The sequence below is a fragment of the Nerophis ophidion genome, linkage group LG04 (assembly GCF_033978795.1).
Source record: "Nerophis ophidion isolate RoL-2023_Sa linkage group LG04, RoL_Noph_v1.0, whole genome shotgun sequence".
Lineage (NCBI taxonomy): Eukaryota > Metazoa > Chordata > Actinopteri > Syngnathiformes > Syngnathidae > Nerophis > Nerophis ophidion.
In genome coordinates this window covers 63,145,105-63,167,960 of record NC_084614.1, presented here as the reverse complement: position 1 = coordinate 63,167,960, position 22,856 = coordinate 63,145,105, and the positions used below count along the sequence as shown (strand labels likewise).

The 22,856-nt window shown below is 38.3% G+C and overlaps 1 protein-coding gene across 6 annotated transcripts in view; it reads left to right on the top strand.

Moving 5' to 3' along the window:
- cpeb4b (cytoplasmic polyadenylation element binding protein 4b) overlaps positions 1-22,856 on the top strand; it is a 65,158-nt gene that overhangs the window by 37,491 nt on the left and 4,811 nt on the right. For 2 of the 6 annotated variants that reach the window (XM_061898678.1, XM_061898682.1), the window contains 7 exons: positions 2,937-2,987; positions 12,024-12,047; positions 12,670-12,840; positions 14,209-14,298; positions 14,371-14,489; positions 14,566-14,680; positions 18,489-18,670. In XM_061898678.1, the coding sequence (XP_061754662.1) occupies positions 2,937-2,987; positions 12,024-12,047; positions 12,670-12,840; positions 14,209-14,298; positions 14,371-14,489; positions 14,566-14,680; positions 18,489-18,670 (752 nt within the window). The remainder of the gene's footprint in view (positions 1-2,936; positions 2,988-12,023; positions 12,048-12,669; positions 12,841-14,208; positions 14,299-14,370; positions 14,490-14,565; positions 14,681-18,488; positions 18,671-22,856) is intronic. The other 4 variants (XM_061898681.1, XM_061898683.1, XM_061898680.1 and 1 more) reach the window with 3 other exon arrangements.

Genomic DNA, 22,856 nt, shown 5'->3' with positions numbered 1-22,856 from the left:
ATTTAACTTTAGGCATCTTCTCCAGATCTTCACTTATGACAGTGCCTCTTTTCTCTGCTGCTTTCACATGATACATAATGCCAGAGTCAGCCTCATATCCTCATGGCCTTACGTCGTTTGTTCCGTAATTAACATCCAGGTTTTTACAATGTTTCCATCCCCCCGGGACTCACTCCTCCAGGTATTTTCCACATTTGCTGCGTCATGCTCTCTCTGATACCTGCGTGCAAACGCATATATAATAAATGCAACCGGTGTTAGGCATTCTGACCGACTATTGTTAACAAAGTGTGAAAAATAAAAGCACGGGGCTCAGGCGAGACAAAATGTCGTCTGTAGATGTGGCTTTGAATCGCTTCCAGCATTGTTTTTGAGTGACAGAAAGGAACTCTCTGTTCTCCCACGCTGTGCACATACAGCACACATGAAACACACATACAGTTGTTTTTGTGCGCTTGTTTTGCATGCATGTTTTCCTCAACATTACTGAACATGTAAAGCCTGGCAGCACGCGATGAGGGTTCATGCGTCGGGTACACCCCACCCTGACGGCACTGTGGGCCTTTTTCTCCCCCTGTGCTAGCATGCTTCTCATGAAAGATTCATTCCAATATGACGAGTTGTGCTTACATGGTCACATGAGTGAACTTCACCATGTTGTGAAGAATATGCTCAAAAATGCTTCACAGTCCATCCTGTTGTTGCTAATTTAGGTCTTGTTTATACACCACATCTCCTGTAACTGTACTGTGGGGGAGGGGCATTCAGACGTCCTTGTGACAGAAGCGTTTGGAATGCACCAATCACAGGGCACTCGGTGTCCGTACAACAATGGTTGTACTATTTCGGCTTTTTCATCTCATTACCCCCCCCCCCCCCCCCCCCCCCCCCCCCTTTGCAGAAAGCGGGGTTTGCATAACTTCGAAGCTTGTTTGGCATCACAACATGAGTTTGTGTGTGTTCATACTGTGTGCGTGTGCGTGTGAGAGGTCCTTGCAAATGGGATATGTGCGATACAACGCCCAAGGTGAGAGACAGTCAGAGACTCTTAGATAGGAAAATGGAGGTTGATGACATCCAAAGATGCAACCTCTTAATGAGATTGAAGTGGAGGCATCTCCCAGTTTGCTCCGAGTTGCCAGAGCCATAAATGTTATCACTCCTAATGAACTCTCCAAAAACAGCCATATTCAAGTTATGCAAGTCGATAAATACTAATGTAAGGATAATGCCCTCTTTCTGGGCTGAAATACTCACAAGGCACCTATCCACAAAATACAATGGAACAAATACGGACTTTGTAATAGTTAAGCACACTTGTCACCTACACTCTAGCCTTGTTCACACGTTGCAGGTCAATTTAGATTTGTTTGCCCATATGTGATCAGTATCTGATTTTTTTGGTCATGTCAGTGTCAACAGTGTAATTCTGAATGTTTCTAATTCGACCCAGACCTCTTCCATTTGTAGATATATAAGTACTGCTACCCTTGGTATCAACAGCATCGATTTGTGGATCAATCTACCCTTCTTCATGATCGCCTTGCACTCGACAGACTCTGCAACGGAGCAGGCCTGTTGTATCTGTTGCTGTAATATTATCTTCCTCTTGACTCTTATGTACATGGGCTATCTCTGCTAACTTTCCGATGTAACGCGGTTAAAATTAATTGTCTGTTAAAGTGAATTAAGCATTTAGTCATCTGTTTCAAGAAACTATCTTAGCCTTAGCATGTTTCCTTGCCTGCTGATCTTTTGCTTGATTTGTCACATTTTCAGCCTTTTTCCAGTGCCACATCCATCCATCCATTTACTACCGCTTATTCCCTTGTGGGGTCGCGGGGGGCGCTGGCGCCTATCTCAGCTACAATCATCCATCCATCCATCCATTTTCTACCGCTTATTCCCTTTTGGGGTCGCGGGGGGCGCTGGCGCCTATCTCAGCTACAATCGGGCGGAAGGCGGGGTACACCCTGGACAAGTCGCCACCTCATCGCAGGGCCAACACAGATAGACAGACAACCTTCACACTCACATTCAAACAGCTACAATCAGTGATATTCAAATTTGTGAGAAATGTATACGAAATGTAGTTCATCTGCCGCAATTGTGGTCGTATTAAGTTATTAGAGTGGCCGCTCTGCATTGAGTTTGGTCTCTAGTGGCCAAAACTACTGTAATATTGATATATTTAGTTCATGTAGACATTAATATGCTTAAACACTGGTTAGTTGATGCCATAAATAAGTTATGCTTTAAGAACAACCAAAAAGTAAAGCCGCAACATTCTAAGGGTGATGAGGCAAAAACGACTGTATTGCTAGGCACCATCACCCAACCTGCTTGTATCATGTGATACGGTTGTGCCAGTTACTTGCCTAATAGAAATAAACAGACAATAATCCACAAAGTCAAAACCTTCACATGTGCAATGTAACATCTCTCATAAATATTAGGATTGCTCCTCCCTCAACGGTTATTATTGGTAACTGCCACCTTGCATAATAGCTTAGATGCCACACTGCACTCAGTTTAAACAATGTGCCAGGTATTAATTATAACCGCCACTTTGCCGAATAGAAATAGGCACAATATCTCAAAATAATCTATTAATTAAGGGAAATTGCTGCAATACAGCATTGCACAAAACTGAATAAATATCCCAAATATTTATGAATGGCTGGCTAAGAGGCCTGTAAAGGACAGTGAAATTTGATATGCAGGTCAATTGATTTTATAGTTTGCCGTTACTTTGTTGTGCGCTTTACTGGCAAGTATAGGACTGAAGTCGAACCCCAACATTTCAGATCACACATTACTTAGCGTTTGGGACCTCATCTTTCAGTCTTTTCAACAATGGACAGAATATTTAAATAAATAAGCACGATCAGGGGCTATCATGTTAAAATATTACCATTGTGTGTCTCCTTGTGCAGGTCGTCTGGGGTTCCCCCATCCTGGCGGGGACAACCCACTGCCCCTCAATGGTACGTATCTTGATCAACCCAGGGTTTGGTTTAAATTTAGGATTAAAATGTAATTGCCACTGTTTGTATTGAAGAGACCACTAGGCTCAAATGTCCCATATTATATATTTTACAATAATTTTATAAAAGTCTGTCGGACAAAATCTATCCTTGAGGCTTGGATCACACAGTTTAAAAGTGCATTTAGTAAGCCCTACTAAGAACATGGCGTTTTGTGCGTTTGTAGCTTTAATGCTGATATGCTGTTTTTATCCATGCCTGTGTCCAACGGTATGCGTCTCCAAGAGGCGCTATTGTGCATTTGATCAACTTCTTAAGTTTTCACTGTGACTCAGCGCTTGTTCAACATATTAGAAGCCAGATACCACAATAGCAACGTGAAATTAAGGATACGAATATTATGTTATGGCGCTAACATTAGTCATTATTTAACTGCAACATCCCACACAATGTTTGCATATTTGCTGAAGAAAAAATAAATGGTCAAACTTAAAGCTCTGGAGTCTGTAGCTGACACAGTCCCAGGCTTTATCTTAAAGATGTGCAGCAAAGCCAGCTTTTTAAATTCATATGTGATTCTCCACTGATTGGTGGACATATACATATGCTAGGGACAGGTCAGAGGTGGCATTATGTCCATAAGGAAAGAGGGTTTTTTCTAAAAAATACAGACCTTTAAAATTGACTGAGCGCCCCCTTCTCACATAAGTTGATCAAAGAAGAGGCAGAGAAACAGATAATAGATTTTCTTTTTTATCTTTGGTGCTCTTACACAGACTCTTGGGACACATTACCATTAGATCACTGTTAAAAACTGAATTATAGGCTCAAAAACTAAACCAGATACTGTCTTTGATGACAAATAACTTGGTTAGCAACTCCAACTCTACATGAGGAAAACCTTTGACGACAACCCTTTGCCTATTTTCAGTGCTGGCCAATTCTGTTGACATGCAGCAGTTTAATATTCAACTAACTCCGCACTCTCTCCTTTTAATCGCCGTGATTATTAGTTTTGCTCTCTGATCTCGGGGCTGTGTAGTTTGTTCACAAGATCTGCAGGTCACATGGTCAGGAGCTGTCATGAAGCTGTGAGACAGATGGTGCCAGCGGATAGGCAGCACACGTCTCGCTTGCTCCCTTTCAACCTCAACCCCCACCCTCACCACTTTTTTGTGTTATCAGTGTGCTTTTCCATTGTTTTCCAATCTTAATTTTCCCCATCTTTTTATAGAACTCTTTGCTCCGTTTCAATCTCCTTCCTCTCTCCTCGCTCGTTCCCTCTTTGACCTTTCCCCCAGAGTTAATGTCCATCTGGGTTGGAAAGTTGACTGTGGGAGCTGGGGGATTAGTGTTTGTGCCGCGGCCTCTTCATCCGTTCTGTGTTACTACTCTCTTGATATTGCTGCTGCAGTCTCACATTTTCTACTGGACTGCTTGTGAGGGCTGAGAGCAGATTTAAAGGATGCTTTTGTCCTTTCAACACTGGCTGATACAACAATGAAAATTGTAATTTTCCTGAAGGAACTCTCCTGACGGAATAAATAAAGTACTATCTATCTATCTATCTATCTATCTATCTATCTATCTATCTATCTACACGCTATTGTTTGTCCCTCCAGCTCTGCGGAGGTAATGATCACATGTTAATCATACACAAAGACACCATTCTTAATTGATCTGTTACATATGCACTGGTGCCTCCTTTTTAATTAAATTTGCCCGATAAAAACTTAAACTGATCATGTGTCATTATAAAACTAGTAGTACTGAAAACACAATAACATAAATATTATTTCCAGCTGAGTGTAATTGTAATGAATAGAAACAGGGATGGATCTGTGTGGTCTTTACATGAAGATGACAACTGCACTTCACCTTGCATTGCACACATAGTTGACTTGTTTAAGACTTAAAATTAAAAACTTAAAAATAAACAGTCTTTGGTATGTGGCGTTACAGTACATCATACAATAGAATAGAAAATACTTTACCTGGGGGAACTTCAGCACCACAGATCGCTCACAATAAACAATAATGTTACAGGTGTTCAATATCTTGTGCTAATTACAATGCATTTTTCCACATCTATATTTCCACAAATCTCATACAGTACCGATAAGAAATACCAATATCGATAAGGTTATCGTATTAATAAAATCTTAACGATATACATCCCTACTAACGAAGCTAGCGTCATTACATTAGAATAGCACGTGCAACATGCATGGAAACACTCCTACAGTCATCACACATGGGACGGTTTAGTAAGGTTAAACAGTTTTAGATATACCGTAAAACTTGCAACGTTTAGTTATACTGTAAAACCTACAAACGGGGGAGATTTTTCTTTATCCGTTTTTTTTTTTTTTGTCATGAAAAAGGGAGTTTTTTTGGGTTGGTGCACTAATTGTAAGTGTATCTTGTGTTTTTTATGTTGATTTAATAAAAAAATAAAAAAATACATAAAAATTTATAAAAAATTATCCTGCGGCCCGGTACCAATCAAGCCGGGGCCCGGTGGTTGGGGACCACTGGTTTATAGTCCGGAATTTACGGTAATCGAGTACCATTTCTGCGACTCCATGATAATGGATACCAATTGCCTCCCCTCTGACCCTACACACCTCTCACCATACGTGCATGATGCAGGCTTGGGCCGATATTCGATAGGTCAAGTAACCATCGATAAACAAAAATTAAGTTTAGTTTTCCAGCCTCGATAAGTTTGCTTTTGCATGCTTCAAGAGCATTCACACTTTTCATCAGTTCTAGCAGCTGTGCGCTTTTGTGCCATAGCGGAATAGAAAGAAGGGGGTAAATTCTCTTGTCCTTAAAGGGGCTGTTTGCAACATTTACACAGATGCCAAAAGAGAGCCAACTTTATAATGTACAAAACCCAAACCAGTGAATTTGGCACGTTGTGTAAATCGTAAATAAAAACAGAATACAATGATTTGAAACATCTTTTTCAACTTATTTTTAATTGAATACACTGCAAAGACAATATATGTAATGATCAAACTGAGAAACGTGATTTTTATTTTATTTTATTTTTTTTTACAAATAATCATGAACTTAATTTAATGGCAGCAACACATTGCCAAAAAGTTGGCACAGGAGCATTTTTACCACTGTGTTACATGGCCTTTCCTTTTAACAACACTCAGTAAAGGAGGAGACCAATTTTTGAAGCTTTTTAGGTGGAATTCCTTCCCATTCTTGGTTAATGTACAGCTTAAGTTGTTCAACAGTCCGTGGTCTACGTTGTTGTATTTTACGCCCCATAATGCGCCACACATTTTAAATGAGGGACAGGTCTGGACTACAGGCAGAGCCAGTCTAGTACCCGCACTCTTTTACTACAAAGCCACGCTGTTGTAACACATGCAGAATGGTAAATGGGTTGTACTTGTATAGCGCTTTTCTACACCTTGTGGCTTGTCATTGTCTTACTGAAATAAGCAGGGGCGTCCATGAAAAAGACGTCGCTTGGATGGCAACATATGTTGCTCTAAAACCTGTATGTACCTTCACAGCTTTGCTGAGCTGGGCTTTTATTTGTTTTGGTGTGTTTTCATTGATCTTACATTTTATTTGCACTACATGGATAGGGCCAGGCAATTAATAAATTTTTAATCTCTATTTTGATTTTATTATAATTGCGGAAAAAAACAACAAATGATTAACGAACGAAGTGCAAGCAAATTCCTGAGATTGCGAAGGTGAAAAGAATTAGTGAGTGTATGAGTGGGGAAAAAAAGAGCACATCTACTCGAAGTTTGGGATCTCACCATGGTTGTTACTTTTTGACTGTGGTTTTGTTAACGCGGATTTGAGTGGCTTATTTTTTATGTTAACAAAACCACAGACGGAGTCACATTAATTGGCCAATCAAACGTAATCCGCTGTTGAATGGAGAATTTCACAGAACTTAAAACATGTGACTGAAATGTCATTTTGAGGAGAAGGAACATTCACTAGGGAAATAAATCTGTCCGAGACAGCTCATTCGTCCCAGAAACATTCAACCGCCCCGTCCTAATCTAAACAATGTTGTGAAGGCCATTTGAGACATTAACAAAATGTAGGTTTCAAAGAAGTACTTTACATAAGCATAATTGACTGAAAACGCTTATTGATAATACATTTACATAAATGTATGCTTTGATTTAAAGTACGGGTCAAAATTTTCCAAATATGTATTGCACGAACAAATTTCTGTTTTTTTGCATTTAATTAACCAAACATTTTATAACATTGTATATATGACACAAAAAGCAGACTTTATGTTGGTAAAATAAGTGTAAAAGGTAAAAAACCTAATTCAAAACAATTAGAACAGAAAAACTTAATTTATTTATTTTTTTCCATATTGGTATTGCTGTTTAAATGTATTGTTACTACTATTATTATTTACTATTATTTTAATTGCTATTTACTTTTTATTTATTTATATACAGTTGTTCTTTTAAATTTAAAGTTGAGTTTTGGTGGTACGATATATACCGTAATCATGTTTTCAAATGAATCAAGCCTGTTATCGTGATTTCATTATCAATCAATATAATCATGAATATTATTTTTGACATTATCGTTCTATCCTACTACAGGATCACAATCTATTTTATATTTTTGTGTTCATTCAATTTTATTTTTATTTATTTTTTACTTGTTTTTGTCCTGTCCAGCTTTTTAGGCAAATCATATTTTTGATGTAGTTGCCCATACCGGCTGTACAAATTTACGTTACAAAAGAGAAGTGTGGGATACTTCTTTTTTTGCCTTATTTGAATTTTACTTTATTAAATGTATTTCTATTATCATTTGGTGCAGCCGGGCCGGAGCTGGAGGGGATAGAAAGAGAAAAAAAGGAAGACGGGGGGAAATTGTGGGGATAAGAGGGGGATAAGACCGAGAGACAAATACAACAACAGTAATAACAACAACAAAAGAGCAACATCAGCAAATTCGATTTGTATGATATGATGGTAAAACATCAAAGAAGCCAAAAATAAAAAATAGTACAGAAAGGACAATGAGCATTATTACACTACAAATGGAGCAATACAAATACCAATAGAAAAAGCACTACTGATCTTGAATAATACCAATAATTTACCTCTATTATTAACAATACAGTTGTTCAAATACAACAATACATATATGTAATGATAACTACACATACAAAAGAAAGAAGAAAAACTGGTGAGGAGAAAGAAAAGCCAACTATATTAACCTTGTAGATTGTTATAGTAACAATAGGTTAAGCTTTGTCAGTGTGCCATGTGTTACCCAGTTTACCCTAGGGTAACAACGTTAATTTATGTTTGATGAAATGTGATTATATGCGTGAGTGCATGAGTTGTTAATTCTATTTTTATATTTCTGCCAACCTAAGCTATTTATAACATCCTATTCTATTCAAATGATTAGGTAAATACTAGTGATGGGCAATAGCTCAACAATATAAATAATATCACGTTACGATATCATCACCGTATTAAGGCAACGGAATGATCTTATTGTGGTATTGTCAAAAAATATTTTTTTTCAGTTTTTGAACTTGCATTAATATTTTGTTGAAGTAATATTCAATAAATATATTTATAAAGGATTTTTGAATTCTTGCTATTTTTAGAATATTTTCAAAAAATCTCACGTACCCCTTGGCATACCTTCAAGTACCCCCAGGGGTACGTGTACCCTCATTTGAGAACCACTGGATTAGAGTGTCTAATATTTAAAATGGTAATACTTCACAAATCGATGTTTGACCTTGCTGGCTTCTTTGTTTTACATGAAGGATAATTTCCAAGTGATGATTTATCAAGTGGCTTCTCGTGTTACTCAAATTCCTTGCGCCTTAGTAGACGTCGCTGTTTGCAATGTCGCCAAAATGCGTCCATTTCTGATTTTAAAATTTGAAAGAGGTTCTGCTCGCTTGCAGTGCAAGGGGTCATAGGAGGTGTCATTTACCTCTGAGACCGTCCCACTTATTAGCTCCAGAGGAAACTACACTGAATGGACTACTCAAAGTTATTGTTTGATACAGTCACATGCATAGTTTTATCGCTAGCATTTTGAAACAGAAATACCTCAATATTTTACAATTCTGTTACATTCCAAGTAAATGACAACTCATGTGTCTATAGCACACTCACCAGCTGTATTTACTTTGCATTGCTAGTGTTTCATAATGGACACCTGCAATTTACTAGAATAAAAAAGTCACTAAATTTGTCTGCAAAAAAAATTAATAGTTAGCAAATGTTTGTTTTTTGTAAATAAATAGCTGTGCAAAAAGGACGGTTAAACATGCAACTCTGGTTAATGAACCAAATAGTACAAAGGGAAAAAAAGAACATTAACCTTATATGGAGCTATAAATCAAAATGATCCCAGACTTCAAATTTTTAAATTTTACCTTTTTTTTATAATTCCGTTTAGATCGATGAAGACATAAACCAATGTCAAACGTGACATGCCGCTCTTCCGACTTCATTTAGTGCGAGCTGAGTACGAGCTTTACTACATGTGAGCTGAAAGAAGCGCTTTCTGATGAATACAGACATTCAAATGACACAACAGCTGTATCGATGACATGTTTGTTTTGTTTTGTTTTTTAAGTGACACACACATCGATGCATCAAGGGGGACACAGCATCAGTCCTTGTGTTTAATAAACGCATCGATGCTTTCAGTATCGTTTGACCCATCACCAATAAATACTATTGTCCTTCATCGATGCTTCAGTATCGTTTGACCCATCACCAATAAATACTATTGTCCTTGTGGTATTCATTCGGCTAAATCTGTGACCTTGAGTACTACATGTTATGCCATCATGTGTCATATGTGTGCTGGTATGACAATAATATGACAATAATAGTCTTTGAATCCTTAAATATTTAGTTTTGCATTGTTTTTGCTCCCTCAGCTATAGCCATCGTGGGTTAGCTTTTCTAGCAGGTAATTTGCCTGTGGCCTATAGATTAATCATAAGTTAACAAAAGTGTTAATTTAATGGATATATATATATATATATATTTATTAATGTGTTCCTAATAGAATTGCAAATTTATTGCCCTTTTTTTTTTTTTTTACTATTTTGATGTGGTATTTCTGAAGCACATATGCCAGTGGTAATCATACCATATTGAGAGAATCTGTAGTATGCCTTGAATAGCATTTGTTATTTCTTAGGTCAATAAATGTAGTTACAGTATTTGATTGTTTTATGCATATTTATTCATTAATATATTTGTAATAAGAGACAAGTGGTAGAAAATAGATGGATGGATATATATTTTTTTATATCTGGTTTGTGCTGCAGCTCACATACAACCAGTGCTACAGTAGTACCTCAATTTAGGAGCACAATGCTTTCTACGTCCGAGTTTGAAACTCAAAACACTCAAAGCAGCCCCGCCCATCCAAACAAACATAAATCAAATAAATCCGTGTTTGGCCCTACCAAAACCAAATTTTTAACATGTAATATGCCATTTAAAAAAAACCAAAACTCTTAAACGAGACATTAATTGAAATGTAAGCACTACAAACAAGTATATTAGCTTAATGTAATAATGTGATGTTCAGCATTAACTTGGGAACCAGTCTTATGCAGCAGACCTTGGGCAGCTTCTCTGTCCAGTGTTGCCAAGTCCACGGAATATCCTCTTGTTATAAGCGGCTTGTTTTCTTAGAGCTGGCTTCGTGTTTCTCTTGTGACTTCTGGCAACACTGTCTCTGTGTAGGAACTAGAAAGTAGCTGTTCATGTTGCACACGGACATATTTGATTGACATACCTAGAGAAGTTAGTTGACAACAAGTCATACTGTATGCATGTATGTTCACAAAAGCTATTGTTCGACCATCCAGTTTGTTGAGTCTTAATGTTTTTATGAATAAATGATTTGTCATCTGTGGCTACATGGCGAGTAGGCTGCTAAACAGGTAGGTTACACTTTTGATAGTTTATTTCTCTGATTTAGTTGTGCTCTTTTCGTTCGCACTAACTTTTTTAGTTCAGCTGGTTTTAGGGCAGGATGGCAACCTCAGCGTTGTTCAAAAAGTATCGGCTTCAATACCCATCTCTTGTTGAGGTACAACCACTGTACTACATTTTATGAAGTAGTTTGCCCAATACGACATCCGCCTGTTAAAATCAGTTTGTGCAACTAATTTGTAAATGTACAGCTCATTTTGTACTGAGCAACCAGACCAGTTCCTGTCTTACCTGGTACTGTGATTATCATCACATATTTCCACTTTGCCCTTTTGCATTACATCATAGTTTTGACTTTTGAGGCATATTTAGCTACAAAATTTAAATTGAACTCCAAATTCTACAACATTTAGTCTTGTAGATGGCTGTAACCGGTTTTGAGCTTTTATCTTATGTTTTAAAGTTAAAGTACCAATGATTGTCACACACATACTAGATGTGGCGAAATTATTCTCTGCATTCGACCCATCACCTTTGATCACCCCCTGGGAGGTGAGGGGAGCAGTGGGCAGCAGCGGTGGCCGTGCCCGGGGATCATTTATGGTAATTTAACCCCCCCTTAATGCTGAGTGCCAAGCAGGGAGGTAATGGGTCCCATTTTTATAGTCTTTGGTATGACTCACGACCTACCGATCTCAGGACGGGGACACTAACCACTAGGCCACTGAGTAGGTGGTTTATGGTCGTAAAAAGGTGGTTTATGGTCGTAAAAACAAGTACAGAATGGTGGAGGTGCATAAAATGATTGTCCTGGTGAACTTTGGTGATTTCCAAACCAAGATGTTGCATTTCAGTTAGATATAAAAGACATGCTTGAACTTTGATGCTGTATGAATAGCCGAGCCACCCTGAAATGTGACAAAAAACATTGTTGCATGACAAATGCGTCAAGTACACAAACACGGTGGCCGCTGATTTTGATAATACATAAAATTGTGGGCAGCATCCCTCTGCTGGTATACTTATTGATCAAATGTAATGTCGATTTTTTATAATACCCACTCTTGTTTGACTTTTCATGCAGCCAGGAGTTATAGCAGAAGAAGAGGTAAAAACATGGATCTCAGAGTCAATTCACCTTTTATCAAGTCACCATTATCTGTTTTTTGTTTGGATTTTTGGTTTTGCTGCAGTCATAGTTTTCAGTGTTCTTGTGTCTGCATGCTTGTCTTACGTGTCATTCTGTTCACACGTGCATGCAATATGACATTGGACACTGCAAGTTGTTAGCATTTAGTGGAAATGGCACAGAACACACACAATACACGGTGCTGCACATACTGTAAGCTGGGGCTGAGGCTAACTCCCTGGCGTAAATCTATAAAGCAGCTCAGGGCAGGTTGTATTGGAGCAGGCATAGGCAAGGCAGGGCTTAACCCCTACAATGTGCGCACACATACTCACACATATATGCACGCAATCCTCTTGTGGAGCTATGCACACTCTCACCTACAGGCAACTTGCGTGTTTTTGTGTAAACGTGCATGCTGTTCAGTTCAATTGTTTTATTTTTTTATTCATAAATTTGAATCCTTTGGCCAGTCGTGAAGTTGATGTTGATGTTAAAGACGGTCCTTAAACTATTATCACGGGCAAATGTGAGCGTCAGAATAAGAATTGTTGAGGCCTTACTCAGGAATTAAACTCATCCTCTCCTCTTCTTCTTACAGGTCATTCTTCCCTCTTCCCAATGGAGGATGGCTTCCCTGATGACGAGCGCGGTGATCAGGGTCTTGCAGGCCTCGGCTCTCCACATTGCTTCCCACACCAGAATGGAGAGCGTGTAGAACGTTACTCACGCAAGGTCTTCGTGGGAGGATTGCCCCCAGATATAGACGAAGGTATGCAAGGAGTTCCAATACGATAATAATTTTTTCATTAATTCGTGTGTATGACAAATATTTCTTGAACCTTTTTGTTATATGGCGTGTCAGAGCAGAGGAGACAATGGCCGCTGGGACAAGACCGCTGTGTCACAATAAAATAACTTTTTCTCCTAACATAGTGACTTTGTTCTTGTATAGTTTCTTTTTCTCAAAGCATTGTGGAGATATTGTGACTTTAATCTCATAGTTATAGAACTATTTTCCTGAAATGAAAATGGGATTGTAAAATTTGGGACCCTATTTCAATATTTTTATCTCGTAAAAAAAATCCAATTAGAAATTTAATAAATCTGACTCTTTACATTTTTCATAGAAGTAATTAAGCCTGGTTAAATTCACGCTTTTGGCTAAAACCTGACATATTTACATATATATGCTGTCTCTAATTTAAATAAAGATAATTTTTTAATAAATACATATATTCTTGTAACTCAAATCATTATGACTATTTTCATAATATAAATACTTTTTTTTTCATAAAATGTTTAAATGTTTTGTTGAATGTTAAACATTATTTGATACAATATTATGACTGATATTGTGACCTTATTTCAATAATATTCAATACCTTTGCCCCTAATAAAAAAATGTTGACTTTTTGCCAAATATCCAACCGTCATTTTCTAACTAAATTAATATTTTGTCTTGTGCAAAATATATATACTTTATTTTTTGTAAAATTTTGATTATGTCCTCAGAATATTAGTACCGGTACTTTTTATTTGTAAAATAATTTTTTTTTCTATATATTTCTTCTAATTGTTCCCCTCCCATAGAATTACTACTAATTTTGAATCAAGTTGTATTTATGACAATACAACTTGTTTTTTTTTGACAACTTTTTTTTGTAAATTGTGATAGGATAACTCCAAAAAATAATATATTCTCTTATTAACATACTCGTTTTTTTGTTGTACAATAACTGTTTTTTGTTTCGTATAAATTGTACATTTATCAATATAGTGTTAAGACTTTTTTTTACGGTAAAATGATCATGTCTTGAAAAATTGTAATTCCATTGTTAATTTTTTTTTTTAATTTTGTTTTGTTTTGTCCAAACTGCATGATATACAGTTGTTTTCTTACACACAATTGTATAGACAATAAAGCATAATATTTATATCTGTGCTTTGATAATTTTACATGTTGTACTCGTGTTTTTTCTCTGTCTGGGTCTTCATAAATAAAAGGCTGAATATTGAGTGTTTGAAAGCAGAGAAGCTTTATTCATTTAGAAAAGTACAGAAAAATGTAAAACGGGCCATTCCCAGTAAATCCGCCTTTTAAAAAGCTGAGTATGAGTTTATATTTGTTTTGTTTCAGATGAGATAACTGCCAGTTTCCGTCGCTTTGGACACTTGTTTGTGGACTGGCCACACAAAGCTGAGAGCAAGTCTTATTTCCCCCCAAAAGGTACAGTACAGTCATGTTTTCCTCGATGGGGTAAATCAGTCTTGACCTGAACACCACTTTTACCTTGGGCAGGGTACGCCTTCCTGCTCTTCCAGGACGAGAGCTCTGTGCAGGCTTTGATTGACGCCTGCATTGAGGAGGACGGCAAGCTGTACCTGTGCGTGTCCAGTCCCACCATTAAAGACAAGCCGGTTAGGGTCTCCTTTTGTTCCCACCTTAGCTTAACTTGCAAAGTCTCATGTGACCTCTCGATGTTGTGTGGGACAGGTCCAAATCCGCCCGTGGAACCTAAACGACAGTGATTTTGTAATGGATGGCTCTCAACCTCTGGACCCAAGGAAAACTATTTTTGTTGGAGGGGTCCCTCGCCCGCTACGTGCAGGTAGGAAGGACACCTAAACTCATGGCAAATTGTATGCCTCAGAATGTCACAATTCACTTTCAAGGTCCCCGGTGCTCATGCAACCCCAGACCATGATGAGCTACCACTACTATGTTAGACAATTGCCTTGAAACTCACTATGTCACCTGTTACTTACACAAAAATGACTGTCGAATCATTTTCAGTGGATAGTGAATATATTCTTCTGTACAAGCTGCACTCACTGACTAAAGTATGTCCAAGTCAAGTATATCAAGTTCCTTTGCCGAGACTGCGATGAATGTTGTTTTAATGCAAATCGGAACTAAATAACTACACTGCACAGAACATATAAAGAACTTATATAAAACAGTAATTAAAAGATTTTTTGGGGACGTTTGTATTGTCTTTTTATTCCCGTAATATTTTAATTTTTTCTCTCAACAAATGTATTTTGTTGGGGTTATAACTGTCACTTTATACTTGTAATGCAACTTTTTTGGGGGGGGCATTCCTCTTTGGGTGTTTAGATCGTCACTTTATTCTTGTAATAACTTTTTTATCGTGAAATTTGTAAATTGTGACTTTGTTACTATACTATAACTTATTTCTTCTGAAATTCCCTTTTATTTAAAGGGGTCATATTAGGATTTTTTCCTAAGTTTAAAATATTTTCTTGTTTTCTACATAACATGTAACCTACATCAGTGGTCCCCAACCACCGGGCCGCGGAATAATTTTTTATTAATTGTTTTTATTTTTTGGTTTTTTGTATTAAAGGCCTACTGGAATTAGATTTTCTTATTCAAACGGGGATACCAGGTCCATTCTATGTGTCATACTTGATCAATTCGCGATATTGCCATATTTTTGCTGACATATATTTGCTGAAAGGATTTAGTGCGTCTGCCTCACAATACGAAGGTCCTGCAGTCCTGGGTTCAAATCCAGGCTCGGGATCTTTCTGTGTGGAGTTTGCATGTTCTCCCCGTGAAAGCGTGGGTTCCCTCCGGGTACTCCGGCTTCCTCCCACTTCCAAAGACATGCACCTGGGGATAGGTTGATTGCCAACACTAAAATTGGCCCTAGTGTGTGAATGTGAGTGTGAATGTTGTCTGTCTATCTGTGTTGGCCCTGCGATGAGGTGGCGACTTGTCCAGGGTGTACCCCGCCTTCCGCCCGATTGTAGCTGAGATAGGCGCCAGCGCCCCCCGCGACCCCGAAAGGGAATAAGCGGTAGAAAATGGATGGATGGATGGATTTAGTAGAGAACATCGACGATAAAGTTTGCAACTTTTGCCCTTACCGGAAGTCGCAGACGATGACGTCACAAAGGTGAGGGTTACTCACGTCCTCACATTGTTTATAATGGGAACCTCCAGCAGCAACAGTTATTCGGACCGAGAAAACGACAATTTCCCCATTAATTTGAGCGAGGATGAAAGATTTGTGGATGATTATATTGATAGCGAAGGACTAGAAAAAATAAAAAATAAAAAATCAAGTTTAAAAAAAAAAGGGGGATTGCATTGGGACGTATTCAGATGTTTTTAGACACATTTACTAGGATAATTCTGGGAAATCCCTTATCTTTCTATTGTGTTGCTAGTGTTTTAGTAAGGTTAAATAGTACCTGATAGTCGGAGGGGTGTGTCCTCGGGTGTCTTGAGGCCAGTGTCTGAGGGCAGTCACGGCAGATACAAGGACGGCGCAAGCTCCACAGATCTCCGGTAAGAGGCGACTTTTTAACACAATTTTCTCACCGAAACCTGCCGTTTGACAAGTGGTCGGGATCCATGTTCGCTTGACCGCTCTGATCCATAGTAAAGCTTCACCTCCGGGAATTTTAAACAAGGAATCACCGTGTGTTTGTGTGACTAAAAGCTAAAGCTTCCCAACTCCATCTTTCTACTTTGACTTTCCCATTATTAACAGAACAAATTGCAAAATATTCAGCAACACAGATGTCCAAAATACTGTTTAATTGCGCGATGGAAAGAGACGACTTTTAGCCGCAAATGGTGCTGCGCTAATATTTCCTGACAGTCCGTGACGTCACACGCACGCGTCATCATTCCGGGACGTTTTCAACAAGAAACTCCGCGGGAAATTTAAAATTGCAATTTGGTAAACTAAACCGGCCGTATTGGCATGTGCTGCAATGTTAATATTTCATCATTGATATATAAACTATCAGACTGCGTGGTCGGTAGTAGTGGGTTTCAGTAGTGCACCAACCCAAAAAACCTCCCTTTTTCATGACAAAAAAAAAAATTGGCCCGCGGGACAAATTATCAAGCGTTGACCGGTCCGCAGCTACAAAAAGGTTGGGGACCACTGACCTACTTTGTATTTTAGTACAGACATTTTTTTAACCTGTTATCAGGATGCACCGTTTTGTGGTCTTATTTACTGTACATGCCTCTACTTCGACTGTGCCTTTTCCCCGTCAACCATGTTGTAGTTTACAGCGCTTCCATATCGAGTCCACTGACAGATATAAAGTCACACTATACGCTACTTTGTATTAGAGATGGCAAAAGCGGAAAATGCATGTGCATGTACTGTATGACAAGCCAGTCTGCTCCACAACAACAGGATAGGGAAAAAAAAATAATTTATTGACTACAACTCAATAAAAACGGCGGACTTGCGCACAGCCCTCTGGGTAGACCTGTACAAACATCTACCATGTATGGAGATAGCCGCTGACGTCACATGTTTGGGCAAGCAAATCTAAAACGGCTTTGGAACAATACAAAATATATGAATATCTCCTGAAAGCCTCCATGGTTTGATTTAATATTTTTGGCACTTATGGGGATCCAAAATACACAAAAACTGATACTAATAGGCAAGAAAGTGGGTTTTGCTGTATAGACTTTTTTTTTTTTCTCATATATGTACTTTTGTTCAAGTTGTTCAAAACTCTACCTGCATTACAAAACTTTTTATTGTTAAATGCACCTGGGGATAGGTTGATTGGCAACACTAAATTGGCCCTAGTGTGTGAATGTGAGTGTGAATGTTGTCTGTTTATCTGTGTTGGCCCTGCGATGAGGTGGCGACTTGTCCAGGGTGTACACCGCCTTCCGCCCGATTGTAGCTGAGATAGGCGCCAGCGTCCCCCGTGACCCCAAAAGGGAATAAGCGGTAGGAAAAGGATGGAGGGATGTTTGTTTGTTTAAATGATCACTCACCTAATTCTCGTAATATTATTACGTCTTGTAAAATTGTTGATTTTGTTTTTAACTGTCACTTTATTCTTATAATATTTTTGTCTGCTAAAATCACTTTTTTTGTTAAACTTGTCACTACTGGTGTAATTTGTATTGTAAAATATTTTTCGGGTATAAATTCTGATTTAATTCACGTAATTTGCCCTTTTTTTTTTTTTTCTCGTAAAATATATTTAGTTTAAATTGTGGCTGTATTCTCTTAACTGTGTTTTATTTCATATATTATTATTTTTTTTTATGTTTGACTTTTTAGCAAATGTAATTGTGAGTTTTGCAGTGTTTTATTTATGTCTAGCTATGTTCGTAAGGCAAGAAATATTCTAATATGCAGATAATTTAAGACACAACTTCTTTTTGCATTTTTTGTCATTTGTCTGAAGAACTAGAAAACTATTTGTTCTATGTGTTCTGTGGAACCCTGCTGACCCTTTAATCCATCTGTGTTGCTGGCTTAAAGCGCTCAGATCTGCTGCCCTCATAAATTTAGTGAGTGTAAGGCTGAATGAGAGTGCACGTGATTGGCTGACATTGCTGCTTTTGGTATTATGCTTTTTTTTGTATTCATGTTTTATATTGTTTCGCCCCTGCAGTGGAACTGGCCATGATCATGGACCGTCTGTACGGTGGTGTGTGCTATGCCGGCATCGACACAGACCCCGAACTGAAGTACCCGAAAGGAGCAGGGCGGGTCGCCTTCTCTAATCAGCAGAGCTACATTGCTGCTATCAGTGCTCGCTTTGTGCAGCTGCAGCACGGAGAAATCGATAAACGGGTTGGTGGAAAGAAATGTGACCACGGTCTCGCCTTTTTTTTTGCTCTCACACATTTTCTTTCAACTCTCTAGATTCCACTTCTCCCTTTAGAGACCTTTAGAGAGATGATTAGGAGATGAAGTATCACCAGCTATACTAATCAATTAGATTATTATTGGTTATTTTCCTGCCTGTTTTGTCGAATTTATTCATTTCGTCCTGAAACTGGAGTCAAAATGGAGTGTACTTCTGGGCTGCAACCAGCAGAGGCACTGTTGGCTCAGTCTCGATTGGTTTGGTGGGATGTTCAAATGTGAAAAAACTCAATATTTTCTACCACCTAAAATTAAACCTTTATTTAAGAACATATATATATATATATATATATATATATATATATATATATATATGTATATATGTATATATATATATATATGTATATATGTATATATATATATATATATATATATGTATATATGTATATATATATATATATGTATATATATATATATATATATGTATATATGTATATATATATATGTATATATATATATATATATATATATATATATATATATATACACACAAGCAATTAGTCCATTTGTTTAACAACATAACTCCATCCGTCCATCCATTTTTCTACTGCTTTTCCCTTTTCAGGGTCGCGGAGGGTGCTGGAGCTTATCTCAGCAATATGACGTTATTTTTTATTAATATTGTGTGTTAGCAAACATTTACTATTGATATTTACTGATATTAATAAGATAATAGTTTAAAAGATTGTTGTATTGTGGTATTTTTATATCAATCTATGTAAATGAAATAGTATTATTTGATGTGTTCATTTTATTATTTTAGAATATCTTTTATGACAAAACACTGTCTTTGCTGAAAACAGATGCAAATAGTTGTACAAATAGTAACAATCTATTAATTGCATAGCAATAGGGTTGACAAGACTCTGCAGCATCGCGTGGACATCGGGGGCGGTACCTCTGGATTGGCAGACCGGGGTGGTGGTCCCTCTCTTTAAGAAGGGGGACCGGAGGGTGTGTTCCAACTATCATGGCATCACACTCCTCAGCCTTCCCGGTAAGGTTTATTCAGGTGTACTGGAGAGGAGACTTCGCCGGATAGTCGAACCTCGGATTCAGGAGGAACAGTGTGGTTTTCGTCCTGGTCGTGGAACTGTGGACCAGCTCTACACTCACGGCAGGGTTTTTGAGGGTGCATGGGAGTTTGCCCAACCAGTCTACATGTGCTTTGTGGACTTGGAGAAGGCATTCGACCGTGTCCCTCGGGAAGTCCTGTGGGAGTGCTCAGAGAGTATGGGGTACCGGACTGTCTTATTGTGGCAGTCCGCTCCCTGTATGATCAGTGTAAGAGCTTGGTCCGCATTGCCGGCAGTAAGTCGGACACGTTTCCAGTGAGGCTGTCCTTTGTCACCGATTCTGTTCATAACTTTTATGGACAGCATTTCTAGTCGCAGCCAAGGCGTTGAGGGGATCCGGTTTGGTGGCCACGGGATTAGGTCTCTACTTTTTGCAGATGATGTAGTCCTGATGGCTTCATCTGGCCGGGATCTTCAGCTCTCACTGGATCGGTTCGCAGCCGAGTGTGAAGCGACCGGAATGAGAATCAGCACCTCCAAGTCCGAGTCCATGGTTCTCGCCGGGAAAAGGGTGGAGTGCCATCTCCGGGTTGGGGAGGAGACCCTGCCCCAAGTGGAGGAGTTCAAGTACCTAGGAGTCTTGTTCACGAGTGGGGGAAGAGTGGATCGTGAGATCGACAGGCGGATCGGTGCGGCGTCTTCAGTAATGCGGACGTTGTATCGATCCGTTGTGGTGAAGAAGGAGCTGAGCCGGAAGGCAAAGCTCTCAATTTACCGGTCGATCTACGTTCCCATCCTCACCTATGGTCATGAGCTTTGGGTCATGACCGAAAGGATAAGATCACGGGTACAAGCGGCCGAAATGAGTTTCCTCCGCCGGGTGGCGGGGCTCTCCCTTAGAGATAGGGTGAGAAGCTCTGCCATCCGGGAGGAGCTCAACGTAAAGCCGCTGCTCCTCCACATCGAGAGGAGCCAGATGAGGTGGTTCGGGCATCTGGTCAGGATGCCACCCGAACGCCTCCCTAGGGATGTGTTTAGGGCACGTCCAGCTGGTAGGAGGCCACGGGGAAGACCCAGGACACGTTGGGAAGACTATGTCTCCCGGCTGGCCTGGGAACGCCTCGGGATCCCCCGGGAAGAGCTAGACGAAGTGGCTGGAGATAGGGAAGTCTGGGCTTCCCCGCTTAGGCTGCTGCCCCCGCGACCCGACCTCTGATAAGCGGAAGATGATGGATGGATGGATGGATGCATAGCAATTAATGCAACAATTGGGTTTTTATTAGATTAATTAATTATAAACATAATTAAAGGCGAATACATTATAAACATGATTAAAAATTCTATAAAAAGTTAAAAGTTAAAGGACCTATGATTGTCTCACACATACTAGGTGTGGTGAAATTACTCTCTGCATTTGACCCATCCCCTTGTTCACACCCTGGGAGGTGAGGGGAGCAGTGAGCTCGGGAATCATTTTGGTGATTTATCCCCCAATTCCAACTTGTGATGCTGAGTGCCAAGCAGGGAGGTAATGGGTCCCATTTTTATAGTCTTTGGTATGACTTGGCCGGGGTTTGAACTCACAACCTACCGGACACTCTAAACCAGGGGTCACCAACGCGGTGCCCGCGGGCACCAGGTAGCCCATAAGGACCAGATGAGTCGCCCACTGGCCTGTTCTAAAAATAGCTCAAATAGTAGCACTTACCAGTGAGCTGCCTCTATTTTTTTTAATTTACTAGCAAGCTGGTCTCGCTTTGCTCGACATTTTTTATTCTAAGAGACACAGCACTCAAATAGAATTAGAAAATCCAAGAAAATATTTTAAAGACTCGGTCTTCACTTGTTTGAATAAATTCATTCATTTTTTTTTACTTTGCTTCTTATAACTTTCAGAAAGACAATTTTATACAAAAAAATACAACCTTAAAAATTATTTTTTAGGATTTTTAAACACATATACCTTTTTACCTTTTAAATTCCTTCCTCTTCTTTCCTGACAATTTAAATCAATGTTCAAGTATTTTTTTTTTAATATAAAGAATAATAAATACATTTTAGTTTAATTCTTCATTTTAGCTTCTGTTTTTTCGACGAAGAATATTTGTGAAATATTTCTTCAAACTTATTATGACTAAAATTCAAAAAAAATATTCTGGCAAATCTAGTAAATCTGTAGAATCAAATTTTTATTCTGGAAATTTTGAAGAAATAATGATTTGTCTTTGTTAGACATATAGCTTGGTCCAATTTGATATATATTCTAACAAAGTGCAAAATTCTAAAATGAATCTTAATCAGGAAAAATTACTAATGATGTTCCAGAAATTCTTTTTTAAATTTTTTAAAAAAGATTCGAATTAGCTAGTTTTTCTCTTCATATTTTTCGGTTGAATTTTGAATTTTAAAGAGTCCAAATTGAAGATAAACTATGTTTCAAAATTTAATTTTCTTTTTTTTCGTGTTTTCTCCTCTTTTAAATCGTTCAATTAAGTGTTTTTTTCATCATTTATTCTCTACAAAATACCTTCCGTAAAAGGAAAAAAAAATGACAGACAGAAATAACCATTTTTTTCTATATATATATATATATATATATATAGATTTATTTATTAAAGGTAAATTGAGCAAATTGGCTATTTCTGGCAATCTATTTAAGTGTGTATCAAACTGGTAGCCCTTCGCATTAATCAGTACCCAAGAAGTAGCTTTTGGTTTCAAAAAGGTTGGTGACCCCTGCTCTAAACACTAGGCCACTGATTCGCATTTAAAACTTTTTAAAGAGAATAACAACGAAACGATCATTACAAGCTATACAAATCAATTCGATGATTAATTAGATTTTGTCTATTTTGTGGAACTGATTGTGTCTTGAAGCAATTGAGTCAAAATGGTGTGCACTTCATGGTTGCAACCAGCAGAGGCACTGTTGACTCAGTCTCGACTAGTTTGCTGTGATGTTGCTACAATATGGAAACACTCAATTATTTTCTGCCATTTGAAATTTTAGATGTAAAACTAGTGTCAAAAAAATAGTTGAAAGTAATAGCCAATAATTTTATGACATAAAAAGTGTGTTCACAAATGGTTTAATA